Genomic DNA, 25695 nt, shown 5'->3' with positions numbered 1-25695 from the left:
TTTATCAACCACTGCTATTTAGTGTTACTGAATATATTTTTGCAATAATATAGAACGAAAATGTTCACAGATATTTAGTCAGTCACTTTTAATTTCACTGAGTATTTTTGTTCATTTTATTTGTTTGATTTGCTTTATTTCTTATAACTTATAATGCTACATTTCTTATGTGTTGTAAATATTCCAGTTATTCTATCAAGATATGATCCAATATTGTATATCCACTAACATACGAGCCACTGCACAGACTGGTGGGTGTTTATTTTTGCTTATTTTGGCAGTTACTTACAGTTACAATTACATTTCTCTTAGGATTTCTTATTAAATTATATTATAGTATGGAAAGCAAACGTGGTATTTACTAGTGAAAATAAGTTCATCAAAAAGATATTCAGGAAGAAGAAAAAAACAGTTATTTTCCTTGGATTCTCCCAGATATTACATTTATACTTTGCTCCATGAGTTACAAGATGAACTTAAATAACTGAGTCTTGATATTTGTGAAAGTAGAATATATGTAAAAGTCATGTGTTGAATACCTCACTAGTGATATGTTTCTCTAGGTTCCAGTGAATACATTTTCAACACTCAAGCAGTGTAATGTTGTGACATAATCCAAAAAGTCTTGTTTATATAGTTTTCAGCATTGGTTTCTTTTAAATCATACCACCATTACCCGATACTGCTCATCAGATGTGAATCATTTATTTACAGTAAATGAAATAACTGCTGCTAGACTTTAAGCACACTATACCCATCAGAGGAAGGATTTTCTTTTTGACTGCATTATTGGAAATACTTTAGTGGGATTAATATGGCAGCCTTACGGGTTCCTGGAGGATTACTAGAGAATGCTTTTAACAAGATTAGTTTTTGTCGAAAGGCTGATCCACTTAATGTTCTTTTCACACATGGTGTATCAGGTGGTGGGCTTTAGTACCATTCAGGTCACGCTCAACTATATTTTGCATTGTTCCTTTTTAGGAATGAGAGGATGTGCTCACCTTGTTTTGATCTGAAAATATTTTTGGATTGATACAGTAGGTTTTGATGGTGAGAACATTCAAGTGATTGGCTGGAATTCACTCAATGTAATGCTGACCTTTATGCTAACACATGGTTTATAACTTATCAGTCATGGTTATGCGTTACGTCAGCCACATGCCGTGCTTGTCGACCCAGGTCTTGATGTCGGATATCCATTAGAACCAATCTCCATGGCTTAATCAGGTGCTAGATGTATCATTAGTTATAAATGATTCATTTATTCCCAGTGAGAAATTAAATTCCATGCACCATTCTGTGTTACCTTTATCATTACTTCTCATCGGTCTCTTCTCCATTAAAATTTTTACATACACTACCAATCATAGATTTGCCCAGACCTGCACATTAAAGGCTTTTCTTTTGTTTTTGTTTTTTTGTTTTTTACTACAACCCCAATTCCGAAAAAGTTGGGACAGTATGGAAAATGCTAATAAAAACAAAGAGAAGTGAATTGTAAATGTACTTTGACTTGTTGGCCTATTTAAACAAAAAACGTATAAAGACAAGCTATTTGATGTTTTACCTAATCAACTGCATAGTTGGTTTTTTTTTAAGATAAACTTTTATTTTGAAATTGATGCATGCAACACGTTCCAAAAAAATCGGGATGGGGCAATTTAGGACTAATAGTGTTGTGGCAAGTTGAAATAAGAAGGTTATGTGAAACACGTTAGGCAATCAGGTTTGAGCTCAAAAGAGCTTAACATTTCAGCTTTCAGTTCGTCATATTTACATCTAGATGTGTTAAACTTAGAACATGGCACCTTTTGTTTGAACCCACCCATTTTTTCAACTGGTCAAAAATATTGGAACATGTGACTGATAGGTCACTTCATAAACCCATATAGAACGGGCCTTGCTGTTCCAGTACTTTCAGAGAGGACTGTATGTCCTGGACATTGATGTTACTAATCTGATCCTCAGCTATCTGCTCTATGAGGTTCTATGAGGAAAAAAAAAGTTTGACAATCAGTGATCTGTCTCTAGCGCCACTCTTATATCTCTGTTCAGTATTCAAAGTAGCCTTGCAAAAAGAACAGCCAAATTGTACTGTGTCAGGTGGAAAAGTACCAAGGGCTATCATATGCTAAGTGAGATACAGCCAGGTCCATAAATATTTGGACTAAGTTTTTGTTATTGTAGCTGTCTACCACGGCTGTCTCCAAGCCCCCACCCCCTACCCCGACTTCCTTTTTAAGGACCAAAATGTAATTGGACAAACTAACAATAATAAATTAAATTGTCATTTTTAATGCTTGGCTGCAAATCCTGCCTGAAGTAAGGAACCCATCATCATAACCAGACACTGGGTTTCTTACTTAGTGATGCTCTGCCAGGACTTTACCGCTGCTGTCTTCATTTCCTGCTGGGTTTCTTCCCTGGTTCTTCCTGCTGGTTTTGCGGGGGTACTGTCATCCATTTTGCCTACAGCAAGTGAAATGCATGCTCAGTTGGATTCAGGTCAGCTGATTGACTTGGCCATTGCAGAACAATCAACTTCTTTGCCTTAAAAAAGTCTAGTACTTTCGCAGTATGTGTCACATCATTGTCCTATGGCTTTTGAAGCATTTGGCTGAATCTAAGCACAAAATATAGCCCTGTACACTTCAGCCAATTCATTCTGTTGCTGTTGTTAGTAGTCACTTCATTAATAAATACAAAGGAACTAGTTACACTGGCAGCCATACATGCCTGCACCATCTTCTCTTTCCATCATTCATTGTTTCATTTTACGAAAGTAACAAATACTTGATTTGGCCACACCTAATGTCTTTGCTATCTCTCTGATGGGATGTCGTCCCACTGAATCAAACTGATAAAAGGCTGGAGATATTGTGTTTTGTGTAAATTTTGTTGCTTTAATCTCTCTTTCTGAACAGTGTGTTGTAGATGGTAAAGTCTAAAAGAATGGTTTGTCTTTGTTGTAACTTGTCCTTTCATTTATTTATTGTCTGTGTATATATTTGTGTCATTTCCCTTAATTATACTAGTCTAAATACTAAGTTATTATTGCTTCCAGAACATAAATGTAAAACAAGGTGGCTTGTTATGTCATAAGAATGTGTCTTTGCATTTTGTTTTTATTGTTGACAAACCAATTAATTATCCAGAAAGAACTGTTGTATACCTCAATGAATCAACTTGTCTGATTCCAATTCCTGTCTGAGGCTTGTGTATGCTGTTTTTCTCACATCCTGACAATACCCAAGACTCAATATTTCATTTTTTTAATGTGTATTATTTAACCTTTGCATCCTAGATTACATGGTATGACCATTCAAGTGTCTATGTTTTAATGATCCAAAAGTATCTAAGTTTCTATGTTTTAAGTGTAAATCTGATACAATGTTATTTATGCTGTAAATTGTTTGTATTGTTTATTAAACAAACCCTATTCAGCACTGGAATTGTTCCAACCAAAGTTAGGTTGTTGGCTGGTTCTCAATGTCAGATTAGTTTCTCACTGCAACTAGTGTTTGATTGGAAATGGACCAGGATCACCTTCCTCAGACAGTCTCACACGGTTACTCTGCTCCACAGTCGAGTGTGTCTGCTGTGTTCTCACCTGCCCAAACAAACCTCACCAAGGGAACACACAGTGCTCAATTCAAACAGACTAAACACTATATATGTGAAAGCACCATCACACACATTCTACATGTTAATTAGTTGTTCCTGGTCTTCAAACTGCTATAAAATTATGTATACTAGTTGGATGGGAAGGAAACCTGGAGCCACGATGGCAGATAAGACAGTAGAAATAAGATGTAAATTAAAAAAATAAAGATATGCTAATGGATTCAGTGGAGCAGAGGACAGTGTACCTGAAGAATTATTTTATGGATTCCCAGTCCACTTCCCTGGTTCTTCCTTCTTGTTTTGGGGATGTACTGCCTTCAGTTTTGCTTATAGCAAGTGAAATGTATGCTCAATTGTATTCAGGTCAGGTGATTGTCTTCGCCATTAGAGAACGTTCCACTTCTTTGCCTTAAAAAAGTCGGTTTTCTTTCGAGGTATTTTTCACGTCATTGTCCATCTGCACTGTGATGCGCCGTCCAATGGGTTTTGAAGCATTTGGCTGAATCTGAGCAGATAATATAGCCCCATACACTTCATCAATAAATACAAAGGAACCCGTTCCACCGGCAGCCATACATGGATAAGATAAGGTGATATGCAGTTCCTTCCCTTCTTTGTACAGCACAGGACAGAGTAAAATTATTCTGTGACTGACAAGTGGCACAAGAAAAACAGTCGCTTTGTGCTCTCTTTTTGGTGTCTCTATTAGTGTGCTGCCTCTACATGACCCTAAAGTTCACATATGTTTAAATTGATTAATTCCAGGAATTCTGGGCCAACTAAGATTTTGTGATTGGACACCCTGCTGATTGGACACTTACAGTAACAAGGACAGTGGGACTACCACTAACTGTGATTAAAATCAATAAAGTTAGCAATTTAAAGCCTAAAAAAATATGCTCAAGAACAGAGCCCTTGCCCTTTTACCCACAAACTTTGACTCTTTATCAGTGTGTGTAAGTATTGTATTTTATGCTGCCTCCACTTGAAGTAAAAATGTGTACCTTGTGTGCACTGTGACCGATTTTGATGCTTCCTCTTGGGTAAACCATCGCAGAATCGGCAGATGGAAGTTTTGCTTTAGTTACCTTAAATCTGTCACTGATGCCAGTGTAGAATAAACTACTCAGGTATGACTTTTAAAATACCTCTACGTTTGTATTTAAGCAACAAAGGTGTAGGGTTCCTCCAACTGTCTACAATCATTCATGCAGATGCAGTGTGAATGAATAAGTTAATGCGTAAAGCATCGTGTCTGTTTTCATGACTATTGATATGTGTTTAATGTGGCAGACTTAAACTGGACAATGAACTTTTATATTGCGTTACCAAACTTTAGTCACCCCACTGCAATCTGCAACATTAGACAGTTACAGTGCCTTGCATAAGTATTCACCTCCACTGAAATGCTCCACATTTTGTATCCTGTGATACAACCTAGAAAGTAATTGGATTTGGAATGCAATATGGAATATGTCATTACAATTTATCTGCTTATTTATGTATTATTACAGGTACATCTAAAAAAAAATTAATACCATGAAAAAGTTAGGTTTTTTTTTTCCATAATTTAATTCAAGGAGTGGAACTTTCATATATTCTAGATTCATTAAACATAAAGTGAAATATTTCAAGCTTTTTTGTTTTAATCTTGATGATTACGGCTTACAGCTCATGGAAATCAAAAATTCAGTATCTTAAAATATTAGAACAAAGGATTTATAATACAGAAATGTCAACCTTCAGAAAAGTATGTTAATTTATGCACTCAGTACTTGGTCAGGGCGAACTACTGCATGAATGCAGTGTGGCATGGAGGCAATCAGTCTGTGGCACTGCTGAGGTGTTCTGGAAGTCCAGGTTGCTTTGATAGCGGCCTTCAGCTCGTCTGTATTGTCGGGTCTGGTGTCTCTCATAGATTCTCTATGGGGTTCAGGTCAGGCGAGTTGGTTGGCCAGTCAAGCACAATAATACCACGATCAGTAAACCAGTTACTAGTAGTTTTGGCACTGTGGGCAGGTTCACAGTGCTGCTGGAAAAGGAAATCAGCATCTCCATAAAGCTTGTCAGCACATTGAATTATGAAGTGGTCTAAAATCTCCTGGTAGACGCAGCATTGACTCTCAACTCGAGAAAACACAGTGGACCAGCACCAGCAGATGACATGGCACCCCAAATCATCACTGACTGTGGAAACTTCACACTGGACTTCAAGCACCTTGGATTCTGTGCCTCTCCACTCTTCCTCCAGACTCTGGGACCTTGATTTCCAAATGAAATGCAAAATTTACTTTCATCTGAAAACAGGACTTTGGGCCACTGAGCAATGGTCCAGTTCTTTTTCTCCTTAGCCCAGTTAAGATGCTTCTGATGTTGTCTCTGGTTCAGGAGTGGCTTGACACTAGGAATGCAACACTGCAACATTTCTGTATTATGAATTCTTTATTTTAATATTTTGAGATACTGGAGATGAGCTGTAAGCTGTAGTCATCAAAATTAAAACAAAAAAAATGATTGAAATATTTCACTTCATGTGTAATGAATCTAGAATATATGAAAGTTTCACTTTTTGAATTAAATTATGGAAAAATACAAACTTTTCCATGATATTCAAATTTTTTGAGATGCACCTGTATACCACACTAGTCCACAAACTTGATGATAAATCTATTAAAGCAATAATAACAGTCAAAAACTGAATATGTTTTTGCAATTAATCACAATCCAAACAAATTTATTTTAGAAACTTTATGAAAACGTTATGAAATTCATGGGATATTTCTCTAAATTACTACTGAATATGGTGTGCTTTGTTGAATCAACTTATTTTTGATAAGGTTTCATGATCAGGAAATTCAGTTTGTGTGTGTGTTTTTTTTTTTGTTTTGTTTTTTTTTTTAAATAATAATAACTCAATTACATAATCAAACAATATATGAAAGCATCTGATGAGGCCTTCTGCTTGTACCGGCATCATTTAATTACCTGGTTTTCCGTGGATCAGCTGTCAGGAGGCAGCACTGTATAATATTGAGAGCCACAACATAATGTGGAACCTTGAGATGGGATCAATTTAACAATGTCAAAGCTGAATGTCAAGCAGACAAGTATAACTAGAATGCCATAAAATATCTAGATTAACTAGAAAACCATTTACAGGCAGGCGTGTGCTTGCCAGCCACTTCCCATCCCACTTACATCAACAAATGCCCTTTTGTTGTTAACAAGTTTCTTCCCACCACTCTGGGGTGCACTTTGCTCACTGGATGGCCACAGAGGCAGAGCAAAAAAAAAAAGGTGTTGGCCTAAGAAGAGGCTATATTCGCCCTGTGAATCATAGGGGTTTGGTATCTCAGGGTGTCCCCTTACACACCAAATATGGACCCTGAGGACTTGAGTGCTATCGCTTTTTGCAGTGGATGGCTATTCTTAGGCTGTCTGTCCAGGCCATCCGTACAGGCAAGATCTCTGCTCTTTCTGCTTTACAACAGTTTTTTTCTCACTTATTTTGATCATATAGTCAAAAGTGCCGTTAAAATCAGAGTTTGCTCTACTTTAAGAAGAGATGGGTTCTGGGTTCTGAGTTCTGGGTTCTGGGTTGTGTCCTGTCTGTACAGATGTTTCTTGACTAGCTATGTGTTGCCCTACTCATTCCTGCATTGTTGTTATTGTGTTGTAGAGGCTCCTCATTGCCTGCCCGTCCCCGGGTGTTTGTCCTGACTGCAGGGTGGAGAACTAACAAGGGAAGACATAGGAATTACTTGTCCCAAGGCGAGGCTTTCCATCTAAACTCTCCCACAAAATGAGCAATTACACAGTAACTCTGTGTGGACCTGCACCATGGGGCTTCAGACTGCAGGGAGGCAAAGACTTCAACATGCCCCTTACAATCTCAAGGGTAAGAAAGACATTTCATATATAAAATGCAAAAAAAAATTCTTGATAATTTAATTATCTGACAGTTTATTAAGCCACGTTTATGTTAGACATCCATTCAAATTAACAACCATTTAAAAAGAATAACCAAACCTAATTTTCATCTTTCGTGATGTCAAAATCCTACATTCTATCGTTCATATGTTGCACTGATTTTAATATGCAACCAGACATGTGCAACATATACTTTACATAGGACAGGATTACATAACTATGCACCGCAGCTGTTCATCCTTACTCACATAGTCCAACTTGACATTATTTTTCCAGTGTTGGGTCTAAAAGCAGTGAGAAGCACCATAGAGTTAAAGCTCTATGAATAGTCTATGTCAGGTGAGGTTGACAAAATGGATTTGTGCAAGTGTAGCTTTGGCTAGCTGAGGAGAAAACTGAAGCTTAGACACTGTATTTGGTTTGTGCTTGTATGATCCTTTAGGGCCCTGTGTTTTATCAGCTTGTCTGGCCAGATTACACATGCTTTTTTCAACTGCCAGCTGTTATTTGCTTACAGAAAATCGGCTTAATCGTCACAAGAAGCTTTGTGATCCTGTGCAACTGATTTTAGCAGCACAAACAAAACTATTGTCTCTAAAACACCTGAATATGGAATGACTCCTTCTCCATATTTAGGTTAGTTAGGTAGAAGTATATTTTCTCTCTGATGCTCTGGAGAGTTTTCTGTTAATTAATGCTATGTTTCACAGAAAGACGTTTCAGACCTCGTTAATCACACATGACGGACCTTGTTTTAGCTCAGGGCTGGTAACTGCTAACATAGCTGCCATTTTCCGGGAAATCAGATACCGACACTAATACAGAAGACTTTTTTAGCATGCAGTGTTATGTGCTTGATAGGGCCAACATGAGGAAGAAATGAAGTAATATATGAAGTAATGGGAGCTAGATGTAAGCTTGCGTAATTACTCTGCGTGCCAGTGTGAAAAGGACACACGTCATGAAAGACATTCTGAACAGTGTACACGCTAAACAATATCACGTTACGTCATCCAATGCAGCAGGGGCTGTGAGGTATGTTTCCCCTCCTCCTGGATTTATAGGCTGTGTGGACATGACAGGCGAATTACAGTATCCCTTACCAAAAAGAAAAGTTCGTTCAAGTATACTACAAATTTATCTTAGTTTACTACAAGTATACTTGAAGAGAGAAGTTTTGAAATATACTCTAAAATTCTAATGAGTATTAGCATTAATAATATTCTAATACTTGCAAATATGTACACTGTAACAAGTATACATACAGATGACTTTTCATATACTAGCTTTTTTTTATTTAACATTAAATATCTATAATATATAGAGTGCACATATTATTGTGCAGTTTGGGGCTTCTGAGCACAGTGCCAGTGGAAACATATTGAATTCTATTTACATAATAAGGGGCATAATAAGATGTTCGATCTGTAAATCCAGGCAAAGTCATTAGCCTGCTGGATTGAGGAGTTAGTAAAAAGAACAAGCAGACGTTTCCAGCCTTTTTTATTATTATTATTTGTAGTTGGTTGGCAGACAAGTAGGTTCATCCTAGTGAATGTTCCAAAACAAAAAGTTTTCATTTGGAATGTATGTTTAATAGTGGTGTACACTGATACTATAACTATAGCACATGCTACTGTACTCGCTCTGAATTCCACCTGCTGCACTACACATGGGCCAAGGCTTGCACCACATTCAGTTATTACACGGTTAAACATATCAAGAGAAAATAAATGTGCTAACCAGACTTGAATAAAATCTTTTACAAGGACTGAACACCACAGCTCAGTCAAAACGTTGGCCAATAACTTTTAAACTTTTTGCTGTGGGTGCAAACATGATGTGATACATGATCATATATTTCTTCATTTTTATATACTCATATATATATTTAATGTAATGCACTTGCCATATATTATATTATACTAGCTATCACTTTTTAGCTTAGTCAGTTAGGGTTCGGGGCAAACAAAGCATATTACCTGTTATTGTACAACCCCAATTCCAAAAAAGTTGGGAGGCTGGGTAAAATGTAAATAAAAACAGAATGCAATGATTTCCAAATCTCATAAACCCATATGTTATTCACAATAGAACATAGAAAACATATCAAATGTTTAAACTGAGGAAATGGACCATTTTAAAGCAAAAATAAGAGCATTTTGAATTGGATAGTCGTAACACGTCTCAAAAAAGTTGGGACGGGGCAACAAAAGGCTGGAAGAGTAAGTCTTACTAAAAAGAAACAGCTGGAGGTTAATTAGCAACAGGTCAGTAACATGATTGGGTATAAAAAGAGTATCTTAGAGAGGTAGAGTCTTTCAGAAGTAAAGATGGGATGGAATCTGGATGGAAGCATATGTTGCTCAAAAACCTGTAAATAGCTTTCAGCATTATTTTTTCCTTAAAATGGTCTATTTCCTCAGTTTAAACATTTGATATGTTTTCTATGTTCTATTGTGAGTAACATATGGGTTTATGAGATTTGCAAATCACTGCATTCTGTTTTTATTTACATTTTACACAGTGTCCCAACTTTTTGGGAATTGGGGTTGTAGAAACCTGAGAGTAGACTTTTTGCATAATTCCAGATTTATTCATTTATTTTGTCCTGAACACTGATTCCAAGTGGACTCCAGACAAGAAGTCTCTGCAGCAGACTGTCCTACTTGTAAGTCATTTCTGTATGCAGGCACATGAAAAGTGGTTATGACGATGTAATACAATTGTATGAAAAAGACCCTTTCAGGTCTTTTCAGATATTTTCAGAACAGAAAAATAACGTATGTACAATTTGCTAACAAATAAATTTGCTGTAGAGAAGTGACCTTTCTAAATGTCAGAAGCATCTGCTTTCTGTTTTACTATTTTACTTTTGTTCAAATGTATTACTACTGTTTTTTTGGTTGTTGTACTATTATCCACTTTTAATTAAAAAGTGCCAAATGGCTCCATCTCAAAACTATTACAAATTGTCCAACTAAATAAAGGTTCTTAGCGAAGTGTGTGTATTTTGACATAGTTGTCATTTGTCACTTTTTGATTTTATTTATAAAAATTATAATGATAACTGGGGAGTCTTTGTTGGTCACATATACATTACAGCATGGTGAAATTCTTTTTGTCACATACTCCAGCATGTCAGGAAGCTGGGGTCAGAGCACAGGGTCAGCTATGATACAGTGCCCCTGGACTGCAGAGAGGGTTAAGGGCCTTGCTGAAGGGCTGACCTGCTGATCAGTAACCCAGAGCCTGGCAGTGCTGGGGCTTGAACCCCTGATCTTCCAATCAGTAATCCAGAGCCTTAACCGCCAAGCCACCACTGTCCCCTGCCAAGCCACCACTGCATTTATAAAAATGACTTGACTTAAGCAGTGATAGAGACCAACAAAGAATTTAGCATAAATATGAATGGCACATAGACAATAGTTTGTACAGGACAATAGACTGGTGATCCTCTCCAAAATAGCTACAGCAAGACTGAATTCAGACTGGCACATTTTCTCTTGGCTGGTGATGTGTACATAAATTTTTTCAGGCAAAATGAGACGAGAAATTACTTCAAGAAACGAAACTTTAACTTTCACAGCAATGATAGGAACTACTGGATGTTTTAAGAAACTGTTTCAGCAGCCGTTTGTAAAGTGTTGGTATGAAATATCTTCTTAAAGAAAACATCTAGCACAATAAAATTGAAGGTATGCAAAGTGTTAATATTTATTTGGACTGTGTTCTTAGGAGAATATATGGAGGGCATAATAAATCATAGCAGATATAACAAATGTGCTATGTACTGACATACAAGCCTAAAAGTGCAATTTCAACACATGCACACAGAAACACAAACTATGTTGGCACCTTCGTGTGTGTATATATATGCATTGAACAAAAAGTGCAGCTGATTACATATTCCATTTAACACTCTAAACACTTATGAATTACTTTAGTAATATATACACCGATCAGCCATAACATTAGAAGCACTGATAGGTGATGTGATTAACATTGATTATCTCGCTACATTGGCACCTGTCAAGGGGTCGGGATATATTAGGCAGCAAGTGAACAGTCAGTTCTCAAAGTTGATGTGTTGGAAGCAGGAAAAATGGGCACGTGAGCATTAGAACTGGAGCTTGGCACAATGGAAGAAGGTGGCCTGGTCTGATGAATCACGTTTTCTTTTGCATCATGTGGATGGCTGGGTGCATGTCCGTTGCTTACATGGGGATGAGGCAAGAAGGTTTTTCTGCTGGGAATTTTCTGCTGGGAAGCCTTTGGAGCTAGCATTCATGTGGATGTTATTTTGACACGTACCACCTACCTAAATATTGTTGTAGACCAAGTACACCACTTCATGGCAATGGTATTCCCATATGGCAGCTGCCTCATTCAACAGGATAATGCGCTCTGACACGCTGCAAAAATTGTTCAGTTCGAGGTGTTGACTTGGCCTCCAAATTCTCCAGATCTCAATCAAAGCACCTGTGGAATGTGCTGGAAAAACAAGTTCGATCCATGGAGGCCCAACCTCACAACTTACAGGGTATAAAGCATCTTCAGAGGTCTTGTGGAGTCCATGCTTTAATGGGTCAGAGATGTTTTGACAGCACAAGGGAGACCTATGCAATACTAGGCAGGTGGTTTTAAAGTTATGGCTGATCAGTGTATGTCTACGGTGAACAATTAAAATAGCTCATAATGCAAAATGTATCCCAATGCAAGGCGCTGCGTTTCATTATAAAAGGCATGAGAAGGCATGACCTAGGCGTATATGTGATCATGTTCTACACAGAGTGCCCAATCCAATATGCTGCATCTCAAAAGAAGATTTATACTAATAAGCCATGAGCTGTACAGCTTTAGATTTTATTCTGAGAGGAATCTTTATGTATCCTGCTGCAAGCACTATGGAGGGATTTTGGACATCATTCAGCATTGCTACGTTATTTGTCCAAAGAACATAGATGTACTTTTTATGCCATGTGTCATGGACCCTTCAAATGGCCTGCATGATAGAAGTTTTAATGAAGGATCAGTCTGCACCTATGCCCTTTAAGCACTAATTACGGTTTCAGTGTATCTCTTATCCTATTGATAAATGATCCTGCATATTGGAGATATACACCATTTTATGGAAGTCAAGCACTTAGCATTCTCTTTGAAGAGTGTTGAAGCTCTCAGCAAAGCTGATTGTCACTTGAATCTTGTGTGCCAAATCTTCCAGCAATGCAGTTCAGCCACTGCAAAGTATCAGCTAACAGGGCTACAAAATAACTCTGCCTTCTTTTATAGGGTGGTTTTTCTTTTGTCCCAACTGATTAACTAGTCTTATTTGTCTTAATGTATGGATTTTGTATTTGATTGCTTTTTTTTTCTTTAATATGAAATATTTTCATTAAAAATGTCGTGTAATATATATAAAAATAAGCAATTTAAACTTGATAGTGTAGTCTGTATATAAAACTGCAGTAAATGATGCTAATTCAATTTCACATTAGTAAGTCTGCTTATATGTAAATGTACACAATCAAGAGCTTCCATAGGAAGCGAACGTTTTTCCCAACTTTCATGAATCACATCAGATTTCTTGTGTAAATGCCCCTGAAAACTCTTTATGAATCAATCCATTTGTATGCCACTTGATAAATAAGGCTCAACCTGAGGCCTCAGGCTTGTAGTGCACTACTATGAACTGTAATTTTTGTTTTAAAATTAAAATGCGTATGATCAGATAAAGTGTAAAAAGTGTGAATGTTTCTTAATCAGCAAATTTTAAATCAATGTTTTTGGTGGTCGCTTGCAACCGGGTTACCTCTGGGTGTGTGTTGAGTAGCGGCAGCAGGTGGGACTGCACTGTTTATTTTTAACATTTTAATGAGGTGCCTGTTAGCCAAGCTACCACCTCACAGCAGGATGGTGTTTCGCTCTCTGTTTGATACTGAACATTTGAAAACGATTACAGCAAGGGTGTAAGAAATGCCAAACCTTTTATCATAATAAAAAGTTACAAAATTGTAATGGCAATGGCAGAAATTGCACAGCAGCTCGAAATGATATTTTGTGTACTGATGGATTTGAAATGGACATGAAACTAAGAAATGCTCCCTTGTTCTCAGATACCCCATTGGAAATAGTGTCAAATTCCTTTTTAAATTTGTGTTTGTCCACAGATCACACCGGGCAGCAAGGCAGCCAATGGAAACCTGGCCCAAGGTGACATCATCACAGCCATTGATGGGGTCAGCACTGAAGGCATGACCCACCTGGAGGCCCAGAACAAGATCAAATTAGCCACTATCAAACTGAGCCTCAGCATGCAAAAGTAAATATTAAAACACACACACACACACACACACACACACACACACACACACACACACTTGGTGACCCTATTTTTTACTGTAGCTGTTCAACAGGGACACCAGTAATCCATCATATCCACCTTCATTTTGATTACTTTGTTCTGCTGAGTGGATGCAAGCATTCTGCAATTAAACACCTCCCATCTAGGGAATGAACACAGACACAGATGACCTGGCACAAAAACAAGGCACACATGCGCCCTGTCAACTTGATATAATTCCTAAATGCAGCTTTTTCAGTTTTTTAATCAAGGTAGAGACACACAGTCAGTTTCCACTAATGAAGATTAAGCATGACAATGTAACAGCATGAGATGAAGTAAAAGCGAATGCTTGTTTAAATACAGATGCTAATCACTATAAGAGCGTCTAACTATTTTTGCAGAGTCTTCCTTAGTGATGAAAATCTCATCAATGTATGCATTCCCTTTGACAGAAACAGAGAGGGATGTCAAAGCATCTGTAGCATTTCACTGAGTAGTTTTCATTAGTCGTGCATTAATCTTCTATCAATTCCCCTCTCTCTCCCCCTATCTCTCTCACTCTCTCTCTCTCTCTCTCTCTCTCTCTGTCTCTCTCGCTCTCTCTCTCGTTTTCACTACTAATAATCCAGCCCATTTTCTCAGAGTTCTCCAACTTTTTACATTTCCATAAACATATTTCTTGTCATTTGGTTGAGCACGTGGTCTGAACGTTACGACTGACCTTAAGAACACGAGCCCATACTGAAAGAGCCAGGACATGACTGTAAGCATTTTCATAAATCTAGTGTGTTCACATTAGACCATGAAGACCATAAAAGACATTTTAATGAAGCAAGCTCAGGTTTATTGCATTTTGGCAAGCCAAACAGGGACAATGTCGTCCTAAGGCATTTCAGGTTGAGAGTTTTATAGCAAGATTCATTTTTAAAAAGCCTTGTCCATTCCTCACAAATCCAGTCTGCCTATTTCTTATGTTTCTTTATTTTCTCTGACCAAAGGACCATAGGAAGAGAGGGATATACTAGAGCTGTTAGTTTATTTCTTTTTCATTATTTAATCCTTGATGATGTATTACAACAAACAGAAAATATTTTAGAGTACAATATTACCAAATACACATTAACATCCAATACTGCATGAAACAAAAATCCATCCATCCATCCATCCATCCATCCATCTATCGGTTTATTAATCTGACCTTCTACTTTCAAAAGATCATGATCTGTCCTTAGTTGAAGTTAAATAGCAGCAAATGACAGATCAGCAAGAGCCATGAGAGGCAAGAATAAACCGCTCCTCTGGTCTGATTATTATGTTCTTATTATGGAGACAGGTCAAAATAGTCACAATGCTATTGTTAATGTTAAATGTGTTAATAAAACACTTTTACCACGACACTCCTGACCTACCCAGTTCATTCACAATAGCGACAATCACAATAGCCCACTCTGGACCACACTTATGACCACCACCTGAAAGGAAATCTGTAAAAAAAAAAAAAAAAGAAGAAGAAGAAAGAAAGAAAGAAAGGCAATCACTGCCTCGGCAGACTTCATTCCCTGTTAAAAAATCAAGTACATGGTGAGCTGTGAACCTTATCCATGAAATTGCTTGTTTTTGTCACAGACTATGTGTAAATCCTTAGTCCTGTCCAAGCTTACATAAAGCTTATGTCTGTGTTTCTTTGTGTGTTCTGGGTTACATGGTGGAGGCTTGTACCTTTCTCATTCAGACTATTATATGCCTGTGCAGACACAGTCAATGACTACGAGCAACCATTACCTTAAATATATCCAACAGATAAATCAATTTTTACTATTCAATTACAGATATTTTTGCAGCGAAAACAAATTGGTCAGTTTCTTAATACCACTGCGCTCTTGAATGCTTGATTCTGAAGGTGTTTATTTTCTATAACAGTAGCTCTGACAGTAGTTCCAGTTGCAAGATTTATATCAATGCACTCAATCAAATATGTTATATTTTCTATAGTAGAAACTTACACAGGGACTTTTATACTGGATGTTTTTAAAAACATATGTGATGTGGTGAAATTTTCTGTGAGGAGGTGTGTATTTAGCAATTTTGGAAGAAGTCTCCAGTATGCGTGCTTTGTAATAGTCAGAGATAAGGCTGTAACTATGTTTTCTGCTATAGGCAGAAAAGGCTTTGCAGTTTCTTGGTAGCTTAAGCTGTTTTTCTTGTCTTATTAACTTGTCTTATTAACAAGGGGAAACTATTTATACATCATAACACAAGTCATAACAGGAACTAATTTGTTTCATGGATATTCCACATCATTAAAATGTAACTATAAACGGATAAAATGTATAGTGTGTCGTTCTTTATTAAATAAAGAATTGTTAGAATAAAAAAGCTTCTGCAAATTGCTGTGGTATAAAGGGGGGGGGGGGGGGGGCGTTGGGTAGCACTTCAGAATGTACATTTATTAGAAAATAATCACACCATCCTAATAACAGCATTTGTGTTTTATTCCTTACTTAAAAGACAGGGTTTCATTAATGACTGATTTAACTGTTTTGGACCCATCAGATCAAGACGTCCAGCCCCTGTGCCCACAGCTACGCCAAGAATGGACTCGCCCATGCCAGTTATTCCTCACCAGAAGGTAATATTATTCCTACCACTCTCCTTCTCTCAACAGTGAGTTTTAGGTGGCATCTTTTGCTGCCTTTTCAAAGGGAATACAGCAATGGCTTCAGATCTATGCTACTTAATAAGTAATGTTATCTACTTAATAAGCCATGTGAGCTCTCTAGCTTGGAAAATCTTGTGGTTGAAATGAGAATCTGCAATATGCTTTAAATCTAATCGGGTTTTTCATTTGAGTGCAGGCTCCCTCTAAAGTGCCTTACTGTTAATACAATAAGGTCTGAAACAAGCCCATATACACTTTAAAAAATAAAGTTTTTCTTTGGTTTGTTCCTCTAGAAGAATCCTACCATATTTCCCTCAACTACACAAAGAACCATTGAGGAATACTTCTTTCTAACTGGCTGATCTTTCAGAGTTTTCTGTCCTGTCGCTTCATCAGCTATTCTCTCATTCAGCTAGCTTAATCAAATCTTTTGCCTATTGTACTCTTAGTTCATATTGCTTAATAATTTCTTAATCGTGAAAGAAAATGTTAACGTTAGACATTTGCTTGATTTTTAAAAAAATTTAAAAATCCCTCTGGAAAACTCTGCTCATAACAAACATTCAGGTATCAGCTCCAAAGAAGAAAAATATGTTGCAACGAGTTAAACACCTGTCTCTGCATACTTTTTTCTCCTGCGTATGGGGTAAAAATAACTCTCAACCAGAGATGTAACTGTCCTGTTGGCGTGTATTTTGCAATGACTCTCTGGATGGCCACACATAGTGCCTTTAATGTAACGCCATGGTCTTGATTAACCTTATTAAATTTGATAACATTCAAATAGCAGAGCACTGGGGAGGTGGTTGTGTGACGTTACTGAAAAGCAATACTCAGAACATTCTCTTACTTGCTTTGGAACATTACATGTGATCTCACAGGCACATTTTGCCCACCTGGTCCTCTTAATTTTCCTCGTGACTGGATTCTGAACAAGTCCTAGTGGATCCTTTTCTCCATTTACAAACTCTGTCTCTCAAAGTGTTTGCTTTTGTAATGATGTGCTATAAGTGCAGAGATGTGTTTGGTGAAACTGCAGCTGATAAAGGTCTCACAAACATAGAAGCAGACAGATGTCCATCTATTTTCAGATACAATGTCTCTCCCCTTTGTTATTGGTGCAAAGGTTTTTTTCTAATTCTGGACAGTACTAGAACATGAGGGCACATTCATGTGTTGTGTCCCAAGCCTGGCACAGAGTTGAGCGCTGTGCCATGAGGGATGTTCTCATCATGACTTAATAGAGGTGTGACCTACCGACAAGCTTTTTTAATGAACCCAGAATACCACAGCTCGTGTAACACCATATCCCAAATAACTGCACTTATCCTGTCATATATCTGTTTTATTTGCAGGGCACACGACTGGAAATCTTACAGTTTATCTTACATACCCGTTTCACATTGCACTTTTTTAATCTCAGGTTTATTTTTGTTCATTGGTTCATGCTTAATGTTTGACATAATCAGGACTATTTAAAGCTCTGATACTCATGCAGTTAATACTGATAAATCAATATGAAATCACTGTTCATATCCTTTTCTCTTTTTTTTTACACAGAGTGTGTAATTCTTTTTGTGGTCACAATATTCTACGTGATTTGAATATATGATTATTTATATGTAAACCTGGCTTGTTTTTACCAGAAGGCTTACATCTCAGTGTTCCTGTTCTTTGGCTAAGTTGCAGGAACAGGAACTTCTGTTGCAGTCAATCATTCTGTACCCATTAGCAAACTGGAATGTCTCTCGTATGAGACACGTACACCAATAATAAGCAATATTTTCATCATGTGACCTGGGGAAAGGCTATTTGAATACATATGGGTTGTCATGTGTGGTCAGATTACTGTTGCTCTTTTTCTAGAAACAGAAAAAGACCGGAATAACATTTGTTTGGTCCTTGGTGAACTTGTTTTTATCTAGAAGAAATTATATTCTATTATGTGGCATTATTGTTACAGCAAAGGTAACACTGATTCTTCTGTTTCTCCCTGTCTATGTCTAATTTTTATATGTTACTCCAGGTCATTGCCAACACAGCTGCCAAGTCAGTAAAATTCTTGAGTGCAGAAAAATGTGTCTGTGAGAATGTGTTTGTGTGTTTACAAGCATGTTTCTTGAACAATTTGGTTGTAGGTTGCTTGTTACTTATTTTAATCACAAATAACAAGATCAATCTTTTATGAGAAATCTAAACACTGGAGAGAAACTACTAGACTTTTAATACAGGCTTGACTATTTGAGGAAGAATCTTGCATGTAAGTTTCCCCATCTTTAGTATCAAACACTGAAAGAATGGACACTTTTTTAGGAACACTATACTAATACTGGCCTCCCATTGCTCTCAAACAGCCACAATTCTTCATCGCATGGATTCCACAAGATGTTGGAAACATTTGTTTGAGATTCTGGTCCATGTTGATATGATTGATTGCATCACACAATTCCTGCAGATGTTTCAGCTGCACTTTCATGCTGCTAATCTCCCATTCTACCACATCCCAAATACGTTCTAATGGATTCAGATCTAATGACTGGGAAGGCCACTGAAGAACACTGAACTGATTGGCATGTTCATGAAACCAGTTAGAGATGACTTTTGCTTTGTGACATGGTGCATTATCATGAAGTAGCTGTTAGAAGATGGGTAAACTGTTGCCATGAATGTATACGCATTACTCTGATAGACTGTAACATTCAAGCGATGCTTGATTCGTATTAACAGGCATTATACCACCTCCACCAGCCTGGACTGTTGATACGAGGTAGGTTGGGTCCCTGCTTGGATTCATGCTGTTGGCACCACAATTTTACAGAGTGGTTATCTGAATTACTGTAGCCTTTCTGTCAGCTGGAACCAGTCTGGCCATTCTCCATTGGCCTATCTCATCAACAAGGCATTTCCGTCTGCAGAACAACCCCCTCACTGGATGTTTTTTCTTAATTGCACCATTCTGAGTAAACTCTAGAGGCCGCTGTGCATGAAAATCCCAGGAGCTCAGGAGTTATAGAAATACTCAAACCAGCCTGTCTGGCACCAACAATCATGTCACAGTCAAAATTACTGAGATCACATTTTTCCCCATTCTGATGGTTGACGTGAATATTACCCAAAGCTGCTGGCCCGTACCTGCATGATTTTATGTATCAATTAGATTATTGCATGAATGTTTAGGTGTACAGGTGTTCCTAATAAAATGTACGGTGAGTTCATTTGACTCATAATTAATGTTGAACCACAGTACAAGTAATCAGAAATTCACCATAATTTCTGTATACCTTTCCGTTCTAATTTATATCAATTACAAGAATTGTATGTTGGTTTGCTAAGAACAAATCTCAGTAGTTGATTATACTCAGTAGTCTGATTCAAATAATAACTTGACTCCATGTTTTGGCCCAACTGTTGTTGTTTTTTTCTGGCTATAACTTACTCTGACACCCCAATAATAAGAAACTATAAATATATTCAAAGGTTTTTCAATTTACTTTTTAACCTTGCCATGGCAGACTGCCTGTAAAGATCATGTTAGGTAAAGAGTTGGTTTCATAACTAGTTTCAGAACTCTCTCTCTCTCTCTCTCTCTCTCTCTCTCTCTCTCTCTCTCTCTCTCTCTCTATATATATATATATATATATATATATATATATATATATATTTTAATAGGTAAGTAGCACTTGGTCACTTCATCCTTACAAAAGGAGTCATCAATTCCAGTCTTAGAGAGCCATGGTTGAGCACTTGTTGGTGATTTTCCTGCTCTAAGACACCTGATTGAACTCACCAGTTAATAAGCACGTTTTGTAGTTGTATTAAAGCCTGCAAATCACCGAACTGCACCCTACTATGAGCACCAGGACTGGCGATAACTGCCCTGTAATAATGTTGTCTGCACTAACCATTACTCACATGTTCTCTGACAGCCAAGAATATGTTCCCAGCTTCAACCCTACTGCACTGAAGGACTCTGCTCTATCCACTCACAAGCCTATTGAGGTAAAGGGCCCAGGAGGCAAAGCCACCATCATCCATGCTCAATACAACACTCCCATCAGCATGTACTCACAGGATGCCATCATGGATGCCATTGCTGGCCAGGCTCATGCAAGAGGCAGCGATCTGAGGCAAGTTCCCTCAGTAGCACTTTCAATCCCTAGTACTCAGATGTGTAAAAACTGCACCCAAAAGTGCTTCTCAGTGTTGTGTTTTGTCAGGTTATTATACATGGGATATTAGTCCACCAACCATTTGTGAATTAGGGCCAGAAAATGTAACTAAAATAATGAAAAATAATTTAGTAGTTTTGGGAATTTGATTAAGTTTCATGGACAAGCCTGATTATTTTATCTATTAATATGGAAGAATAATAATGCCAAATGTGCTCAAGGCAAAATGGCATGTTGAATTACATAAATTGAATAAAAATATATCGCAATAAAAGTACTTGAATTTTTCTGCCCAGCAATTTGACACAAATTGGAAAAACAACAACACGGCAATAACAGTGCTTGAAGTAGTTTCCTCTGCAATTCAGTGGGTTTGTATATTTTGATTGAAAACAAAATTCCAGCATTCAAAATTCAGTGCACACATATTCACCTTCCTAAAATACAGTTCCAAAATATTTAGTTGTTAAAATACCATCTTCATTATTCGTCAGGTTGTATTTCAACACATTATTTATGTAATTCATCATGCCATTTTGCCTTGAGGACATTTGGCGCTATTATACTTTTATAATTTTAAGCCTAGCAAACCCAACCTGAGATGCAAATGTTTTCCTTCATATGGGCACTAGGGGGAGTTATTGGTTGTTTTCAGCTGTAATGTTACAAGAGTAGGCCTATGTATTTACAAGAGAGTAAAGGGGAATAGGCGACAGGCTGTCCTGTGTCATGTCTGTCAACCTCATCTTTCGTCTTCCTCCCTTTCTTTTTCACTCATCAACAATCAACCACTCAACCTGTCAATCACTCAACCTCACGTTATACCTCATTATTGCCCCAACATTCTTGTCCATGGCCCCATATCCCTCCTGTCCATTCTGGCTCATCTCGTGATAATCAGTGGTGAAGATGCAGCTGGATCTCCACTGGGGTGAGTAGTCACAGTTCACCTCATACACTCAGTGTGTTCTCATCCCTAATGTGCTTTCATCATTGACAATGTTTGGTTGCAAAACCCATGTTATATATTATATCCTTGATCATTTAATTATACACTCATGAATAATGAACTAAGCAAAAAATGTCTGCGGTATAGGTTTAGTGGGTTCACTCTCCCGTTTGGACTATAAATACTAAGGAATGTTCTGAGTACCGTACATCTGAGCCCTGATGTAATGTAACATCTAATGTGTCATGATAGGTGCTCTAGACCAGGGGTTCCCAAACTTTTCCAGGGCAAGGCCCCCCAAATGGCATTAAAATTTGACCGAGGCCCCCCTTTTCCAAGATGTCTTTAAAATACATAAAAAATACAGACTTATGAATATATCCCTCTTTTTTTTTTTATTAATAATTACATCTTACATCTTTACATTACATTACATTAGGAATTGATTGTGTGTGTGTGTGTGTGTGTGTGTGTGTGTGTGTGTGTGTGTGTGTGTGTGTGTGGTTGTCTGACAGTGAGAAATAGAAAACATACATTTATTTATATTTTCACACCAAATTGTTGAGGCCCCCCGGGCGCCCCCTGGCAGCCCCCACTTTGAAAACCACTGCTCTAGACCACAATGGGCCTCATTCTATCTATCTGTTAGTAAAGTGATATGTAAATGTTTGTGTCAGCCAGACAGAAAGATTTTTTTTTTTTTTGCGAGATTTATAAAAGTTTCACAAAGTCTGGTTTTCTTTGTACTCATGTGCGTATGTTGATTGCCCGCACAGCACATTCCTGACACAGCTCATTTGCATTTAGCATAAAAGGTTGAGCACACAGAGGCCTAGGTGCACGAAATGACAACTAAATGGTGAAAGAAACGGTAGAAAGGCAGTGTAACAGCACATGAAAATGTCAAAATCTATAAACAAATTAGAAATAAACGTGAATTAGGTGTGAATTAAGTGAGATGAAAAGAAAATGGTGTGACGTGAAAATAGAGGAGAAAAAAAAGATCTACACTGTACCTAAGTGCCATTTAAAAATTGTTTTAAAACTGCATTAAAAGTGGATGCCATGGCAAATGGAACTGATTTATTAATCCATTTTTCAACAACATAAAAAAAAAACTTTATGCAGGACTTTAAAAATCCTTTCCCCCGATCCATCCTTCTTTATAGGGCAACATTTCTTTTGTCATAATTGAATAGTAGTTTTATTTGTCTTAATTTATATTTTTATTTTAGTTCACCATATTTATTTTTCATGTTCTTTAATAAAAGACAATAATATAAAACGACTGGGTTTCACAAAACTTTATCGATGGTATTCTTAGTCCCTGTGGAAGTGAACTAGCATGAGGATGTGTTTTGATAGCGATGTCTGTAAATTGCTCTGGATAAGCATGTCTGCTCGACAGTGTAATCCGTATATAAAAGTGCAGTAATCCATGCAAATTATATCATTTGAAGTCGATTGAGCTTTAGATTAATTAGTCTTCTTAGGTGTAACTTTACACACCCTCAGAAGCATGAGTAGGATATGAAAGTTTTTCCAAAATTGCAGGAATTTCATGAATACCAAATTTCTTGTGTAAAGTTTCCTATGAGCGATTTACGACTAAATCTTATCATATCCGGCTTGATAAATAAGGCCTAACGTGAGAATTTTGTGCTCTGATAGAAAGGCAAGTTCTGGTAAGTTAACTATGATAATTATGATACACTTTCAAAAAGCAGTTAGGGAGCACATGGCTATAGAAGACAACATACAATAGGGGAAAAAATATATTGTTTACACTTTTCCATGCATCTCAGGAATCTCCAAATCTCAGATTATGTCTTCCAGACCTCCGTCAGCCCTTTCAGCCTGTTCTACAATTACTTCTATTAATTTTACTCTTAGTTCTGTGCTTCTATGAGCTAGAAAGTGTGGTTTACCGTGGAGCATTCAGGCCTGGGGGGTCTAAAATGAACACACACTGACTTCATGCATGCTCACACAGACATCCCACTTTATTCATGCAGGGCAGAAGTATTTATACACATTGATAACGGCAGTGCGTGGACGGTTTCTACTGGTGCAGGGGCCAGCCAGATAGACAAAACAAAAACACACAGCACACTATGAAAATAAGTCTTTTCAAGAGACAGAAAATACATGTGGCAGCTATAATAAAGGGTGGCAGTTGATCAGCTTATTCAAAGAGGTAATTAAATATATACATTCATCATAGGTATTTAATAGCACAGAGACACACAAACAGAAACTACAACCCAGTATTCCCCATATCCAAGGTGTCTTAATACAGTTCAAAATATGAGAGTACATGATATAAGAGAATTTCCTTTCAAACTTTATTGTTAAAAATTTTTATTGTACACAATATTACTCTGAATCCCGGGATTAAACCCACATAAGAACGGTCTCATCACAACATTTTCAGGTTACGCAGCTGGAATATGTATCAACACCAAAGTATAAACCAGGCCTTAGTCATAACTCTCAATTCTCAAATCTCCATTAAAATTGTAATAACTCATTTGCCTTTGTACATCTGATTTCATCTCTGTTTTCACTGTCTGTTCTCTTTGTCTTCCGGAAACAGTTCACTCCTTGTCAAAGATCCTCTGGTGGACAGCGCCTCTCCAGTATACCAGGCTGTCATAAAGTCAGAGGATAAAGAGAACGAGCTTTCTGACTGGGCTCACCGTGCTGCCAACCTGCAGTCCAAATCTTTCCGTATCCTCGCGCACATCACAGGGACCGAATACAGTGAGTTCTGTCTGTTTTCCTTCACAGTCATGTCATCATTATACAGTATGAGCGCAATTTCAAGGTTACTTTGGGAACATTTATATGCTGAATCATTCCAGGCTTAGAGACTCATTTGTCTTTCTTTGCTTACAGTGCAAGATCCAGATGAGGACGCTCTTAGGAAATCAAGGTGTCTAATATTGTTTTTGCTATCTGTATTATGTCTCAGCTTAATTACATGAGGACAAGACAATAATATTCTTCTTTTATACTCCACTCCACTCTTTACAGGGAGAAGTTTGAATCAGAAGTCAAAGGCCCACGATTTGCCAAACTGAAAAACTGGCACCATGGCCTGTCTGCACAGATCCTGAACATCCAAGAGTAAAAACTTCCTAAAGCAAAGGAACAGGACAGCAACAACAAGAAGGTGAAGGAAAGGTGGAAGAGAAAAAAAGAGGGTAAAAGTGAAGAGTATTGTAGTGATGGCTTTATGAGTTAATGCAATAGATTTATATTTAGGATAAATTGCTCCCCTTGCTGCTATGTGGTCATATGTCATGTATGTTTCAAGTGTTTTCCTGCCAATAAGATAATATATTACTTTTCTTTTTCTTTTTCTTCTGTGTGTTTATTCTAAATTAAAATTCTTTATTGATGTACAAAGACAAAATCTTAGAGAAACTTAAATCCATGTATACTATGCATTGCACCACCATACGTCCTGCAAACATTAATTGAATGTACTGTTATTAATGTGAATAAAAACCTTATTCTTTTATCCAAACCAACAGAACAAGTTTTAACTGCTTCATTTCAGTTTTGGCAATGTGCCTCTGTGTCACTGGAGAATAATGTCACAAATGATCACTAACGGATTAAAAAAAAATTATTTTCACCTCAAAACGTCAGTTTTATGCATCAATTAAGACCCCATAGAAATCAAGAAAAGAACTCTAAGAGCTAGAAGACATATAGGGTTTAAGAAATACAGTATTCCTTCATTCTAGGTGTTACATACTGTATGGGAATTTTTCAATAGAAATAAGAAATATAAATGTTTCTAATATACATGTATATTTATAAAGTCTGCAATAGCTAGAATGTAGAACTTAATTCCAACTTGAACTCTCTTGTGTATCGTGTCCACACTTATGGGCACAGAGATCAAACTTCAAATCTCCAAACCTCCAAATCTAACATAAATTATTGTGACATAACACAGGGGGCACGGTGGGTTAGTGGTTATATGTGTACATTATTCTTCTAT

General features: G+C 37.3%; 1 protein-coding gene across 2 annotated transcripts; it reads left to right on the top strand.

Annotated features, from left to right (window-relative positions):
* The first annotated feature begins 7052 nt into the window (after positions 1-7052).
* ldb3b (LIM domain binding 3b) lies at positions 7053-25038 on the top strand. 2 transcript variants are annotated; one of them, XM_053640340.1, is made up of 10 exons: positions 7053-7086; positions 7307-7525; positions 13728-13879; positions 16457-16532; positions 18589-18611; positions 20489-20689; positions 21633-21662; positions 24277-24443; positions 24579-24615; positions 24717-25038. In XM_053640340.1, exons 2-10 carry the CDS (start codon positions 7430-7432, stop codon positions 24811-24813), a joined length of 879 nt encoding a protein of 292 aa, XP_053496315.1. In that variant the 5' UTR covers positions 7053-7086; positions 7307-7429; the 3' UTR covers positions 24814-25038. The 2 variants fall into 2 exon arrangements, with proteins under 2 accessions (XP_053496315.1, XP_053496316.1); XM_053640341.1 differs by having other exon boundaries at positions 7058-7086; positions 20507-20689.
* The last annotated feature ends 657 nt before the right edge of the window (positions 25039-25695 follow it).

This window comes from Ictalurus furcatus, chromosome 13 (assembly GCF_023375685.1).
Source record: "Ictalurus furcatus strain D&B chromosome 13, Billie_1.0, whole genome shotgun sequence".
NCBI classification, from domain to species: domain Eukaryota; kingdom Metazoa; phylum Chordata; class Actinopteri; order Siluriformes; family Ictaluridae; genus Ictalurus; species Ictalurus furcatus.
This window is presented reverse-complemented; position numbering and strand designations above follow the sequence as displayed.